Source organism: Blennius ocellaris, assembly GCF_963422515.1.
Source record: "Blennius ocellaris genome assembly, chromosome: 12".
NCBI classification, from domain to species: Eukaryota; Metazoa; Chordata; class Actinopteri; order Blenniiformes; family Blenniidae; genus Blennius; species Blennius ocellaris.
Window position 1 is genome coordinate 28918430 of NC_137661.1, and position 5000 is coordinate 28923429.

Sequence of the window (5000 nt, forward strand, 5' to 3'; positions counted from 1 at the left end):
TGGTCCCCCAGTGGTTCGGGGATGAACTGCAGTGAAAGCAGATATTGAACCAGCTGCTCCTCTGGGAGAGTTCCTGCCCAGCAGGGGGCAGAAGGGAGGCAGAGGGACTGACTGGGGCTGTTTGTGGGTGTGTTTGTTTAACACGAGGCTTGCAGTGACCTGACCTGCTCTCTGTGCTCCAGGTCGCTCCTCCCTCTTCCCCATCGACGACCACCTCCTGGACGACGGCCAGCAGGGGGTCCTGGGCTCCCCGGCCTGTTACCCCCACCAGAACGGCGAGCGGATCGAGCGCTTCTCTCGCAAGGTGTTCGTTGGAGGTCTTCCTCCCGACATAGACGAAGGTCAGAACTCTGACGTGACCACCTTGTTCTGCCAGCTCCTGTCCTCCATCGACCCTCATCAGTCCCTCCTGTAACTTCCTCAGATGAAATAACCTCCAGCTTCCGGCGCTTCGGCCACCTGGTGGTGGACTGGCCACACAAGGCCGAGAGCAAGTCCTACTTCCCTCCCAAAGGTACAGACGCTACAGACTCTCTCGACATCAGCGAGGTGCTGAGACGTTGAGACGTTGAGACGTTGATACGTTGAGACGTTGAGACGTTGAGACGTTGATACGTTGAGACGTTGAGACGTTGAGACGTTGATACGTTGATACGTTGATACGTTGAGACGTTGATACGTTGATACGTTGAGACGTTGAGACGTTGAGACGTTGAGACGTTGATACGTTGATACGTTGAGACGTTGAGACGTTGAGACGTTGAGACGTTGAGACGTTGAGACGTTGAGACTGAACCGTGACTCAGAGACTCACCATGAGAATCAGAAGATGTCAGGGTCACGTGGAACCAAGAGGTTTGAGGATTTGAGGAGGTGGACGGCGACGAGTCGTCTCAGATCGTTCACGCAGGTCGGGTGGCGTCGTTTTGTTACGACCAGGGTTTTAAGGTGTGGTGGATGAGGACGCGAGTGAAATCTGTGGAGGACAGCAGAGGTTCAGTCACGAGTGTGAGTTGAGGACAAGTCAGAACTTATGGAGTGTTTATTGGTGAAACGTAGACGTATGATCACAGAGTGAAGGACAGACGTGGCGGAGGACAGCAGTGGTCTTCAGATGGAAGAAGAAAGACTCTCCTGCTGATGCTGAGAGGACTTGGTAGAAGAACAAGCCAAGATTTGTGATGAGGGGAAGTGGAAACAACTGGAAAAGTGTTCGTCAACATTAAGAGTGAAGTTGTGTCCGGATTGTATTTTAGTCACGGATGATCTAGTATTGATCAGGGTCCCTCTGGGAAATGTAGGCACCTTCAGTCCGTCAGGACGAACCGGTCCAGTGTGAGACGTGAGGTGATGGTGCTGATGGTGTTTCTGCTGCAGGCTACGCCTTCCTGCTGTTCCAGGAGGAGAGCTCGGTGCAGGCCCTGATCGAAGCCTGCATGGAGGAGGACGGGAAGCTCTACCTGTGTGTCTCCAGTCCCACCATCAAGGACAAACCCGTGAGTCCTGAAGCAGTCGGAGGACGTCACCCACACTTTCTACGACGCCACAGGTTTTCTTCACCTTGGTTTTGTCCCCAGGTGCAAATCCGGCCCTGGAACCTGAGTGACAGCGACTTCGTGATGGACGGATCTCAGCCTCTCGATCCCCGCAAGACCATCTTTGTGGGAGGAGTCCCCCGTCCCCTGAGAGCCAGTCAGTACCCTCCAGTCGTTGTTGGCTTGGTAAAGAGGAATGCTTCGCCAGCTGTGTGCTTGCAGGGTGTGACGTGAAAAGCGAAAGTTTGATCACGTCCTCAGCCACAGTTGGACTCGCTTCCTGTTACAAAACCGCCTCACCGCTTCCCACGGCTTCTCTTCATTGGTTCACCCACGTACTTTGATCTTTCCTGCTTTTCCCCCTTTCGACCAGTTGAGCTGGCCATGATCATGGACCGTCTCTACGGGGGAGTGTGCTACGCAGGGATTGACACCGATCCAGAGCTCAAGTATCCCAAGGGGGCGGGACGAGTAGCGTTCTCCAACCAGCAGAGCTACATCGCCGCCATCAGCGCCAGATTCGTCCAGCTGCAGCATGGCGACATTGACAAGCGGGTACGAGCTTTTTGCACTTGTCAGAAAGTCTTTATGAAGCTGGTCATCCGGGGAATGTCTCATGCAGCTTTGCAATGTAGGAGCTGTACAGTCATTCTGCACTGCAGGGCCATTGGATTAGCTTAGAGCTGCATTCAGGCGCCATCTTCCAGTAGCGTTTCACAAATTCTCTTTCAATACGCCTCTAATGGCAAAAACTGCTTTTCTGGAGCCATCAAACATTTGACCGTCCCTGAAAAAGAGTGTTTTTGTTTGTCGTTTGTTTTTCATAAACTATACACAAGGAAGCATTTAAGGTGCAGGACGCAACTTTTAAGTAATATTGCTTTGAGGCATTAGGGGGCAGCAGTGAGTCAGTGAATTACTCCATTGAATTTCTGTCAGCTTGTGTGTGTGTGTGTGTGTGTGTGTGTGTGTGTGTGTGTGTGTGTGTGTGTGTGTGTGTGTGTGTGTGTGTGTGTGTGTGTGTGTGTGTGTGTGTGTGTGTGTGTGTGTGTGTGTGTGTGTGTGTGTATATATATATGGACACTGCCATGACGCTCCTACAACAGTGTGGATTATAAAGTATGTGAATGATAACGACACATTTAAAAAAAGTAATTTTTTGTTTTGTTTGTGTTACAATATCACCTCTTTCAATAGAAACTGAGAGGAAAATCTAGAAAAGCCCACAATTTCCTTTGGGCCGGCATCGTTGTTTTAGAGCCACTTGGTGATTCATAGCAGGGCGACGGCAAATCAGCTGCAGGAGCTGGATCTGTGTGAGGAAACACAAGGTTGATGTTTTGTGTTCAGATGCAGCGAGGAGGAACGTCAGAGCGCGACAGCAATCTGTTCTCTATAGCCTATATATATGTATAAAACTGTATGGAAACATCTGTTCTATGTATATTTAACAGTTTTAAATACCACGTTATTGTTTCATTAATGTGATTCTGAATTGTCTTCATGAAAAAAGTTATTTCAGAAGATCTGCTTGGAAAAGCCTTTTCCTAAATGTGGGCCTTGTTAAAATGGGCAGTTTTCAAAACATCAGTCTCATACCAGGAGAAAGAGGTTGAACAGTGTTTATGTCACTTCGCTCCCACACCTCATTGACATGTACGGTCCCACCAGGAGTGTGCGGTGGTGTTCCAGTCAGGGCTAGCAGGGCTAGCAGGGCTAGCACTGTGCCAGTGATGTGATGGCCTGACAGTAAGGTCGTTGTATGACAGCACTCAGAGAGCAAACGTAGTGACGTGTCCCCGGTGGGTGTGTCCACAGGTGGAGGTGAAGCCTTACGTCCTGGACGACCAGCTGTGTGACGAGTGCCAGGGCGCCCGCTGCGGCGGGAAGTTTGCTCCCTTCTTCTGCGCTAACGTCACCTGTCTGCAGTACTACTGCGAGTTCTGCTGGGCCAACATCCACTCGCGCGCCGGCCGCGAGTTCCACAAGCCGCTGGTGAAGGAAGGCGCCGACCGGCCGCGGCAGATTCACTTCCGCTGGAATTAAAGACGCTGGGCCCCGCCCACATCGCCGCGGCGCGACGGGGAAATGAAGCTAACAGCAAAACGAGCTTTGCTCTGACTCCCCTGCTCTCCTGAGCTATCAGTGTAATCAAGTATGTAATACTATACACACACACACACACACATATACACACACATATATATATATATATAATCTTTCGTAGCAGCCAAACACCACAAGCCTCAACTTTCACCAAAACCCCCTCACATCTCAGGCTCTGACACTCTACAACTCTTTTGTGGTTCTTTCATCTTTTCTAAGAGGAGATACAAAAAAAAAGAAGAAGAAGAAGAGGAAGAGATTCATTTTTGCAGCTTTTTTTTTTGGTATTTTTATTTTTGTATGTGGGATTTAAAGTAGATCCAGGAATGCGCCTGTCTGTCAGTCTGCTGCTGCTAGCTGTTAGCTGTTAGCTGTTAGCTGCTAGCTGCTAGCTGCACACTCCTTTCTGGGACCGAAGACTGACTAGAAACCACTGGATTCTCCGACCCCACGTCATTAACCAAAGTTTGGGAGACTTAAAATTGACAGAATTCCTCCGTAAATAATTTATCTCAGAAACACAGAAAGATGTTATTTTTGTGCTGTACTGACCCGTAGAGCTTCTGCTCAGTATATTCAACATATATACTCAAACAAGCTTTGCTGCTATGCATGTGTTTGTTTACATACGAACACATGCATATATACATATATACATACATATATATATTAAATGTGTAGGTATTATATTTAATGCCATTTATAACCTGAACGGTGTCAGAGGAACTGCAGTGGGGGCAGACGTGAGGAATTCAATAACCCGAGGAAAGAAGAAGCTTATAAACAAACCACTGAGTCTCAATCCAAAATAAGAGTAAATTCTCTAAATAAGTAGCATGATTGTCAATTACTGCAGCCGAAGAGGGGAAAACCCAGATGAAAACAAAAAAAGAAAAGTTGAAAAAAAGAATATCTATTTAAACTTGCATGCTTTGATGTTTCTCTGTTGTTTGATCCGTTGACATATTGACACTACAAACACTGGTTGTTGGTAATGGACGCTTCTTTCTGTGACGCTTTAATGAAAAACAAGACAATGGAGGTGAGAAACCGGCTGGCGGTCGGTGGTTCGTGTCTGTGAGCCTGTCAGTGTCTCCGTCCATCCACAAGTCTTAATATGCTGCAGCGCCCCCCAGTGGACCGCATGCAGCACAACAGACTGTAGGGAAACAGACAAACGTGTGTGTGTGTGTGTGTGTGTGTGTGTGTGTGTGTGTGTGTGTGTGTGTGTGTGTGTTCTCCTTGACGCTCTGGAAACAGGCGTCCAGACGTCAGGCGTCAGGCGTTAGGCGTCCAGGTGTCCAGGCGTCAGGCGTCCAGACGTCAGGTGTCCAGGCGTCAGGCGTCCAGGTGTCCAGG

At 49.0% G+C, this 5000-nt stretch overlaps 1 protein-coding gene across 2 annotated transcripts in view; it reads left to right on the forward strand.

Moving 5' to 3' along the window:
* Window positions 1-3581, forward strand: part of cpeb2 (cytoplasmic polyadenylation element binding protein 2) — a gene marked incomplete at its 3' end in the record, with an annotated part of 11099 nt that extends 7518 nt beyond the window's left edge. For both annotated transcript variants that reach the window (XM_080505973.1, XM_080505972.1), the window contains exons 6-11: window positions 183-341; window positions 425-514; window positions 1378-1496; window positions 1578-1692; window positions 1909-2090; window positions 3354-3581. In XM_080505973.1, coding sequence (XP_080362099.1) covers window positions 183-341; window positions 425-514; window positions 1378-1496; window positions 1578-1692; window positions 1909-2090; window positions 3354-3581 — 893 coding nt within the window. The remainder of the gene's footprint in view (window positions 1-182; window positions 342-424; window positions 515-1377; window positions 1497-1577; window positions 1693-1908; window positions 2091-3353) is intronic.
* Window positions 3582-5000: the final 1419 nt, after the last annotated feature.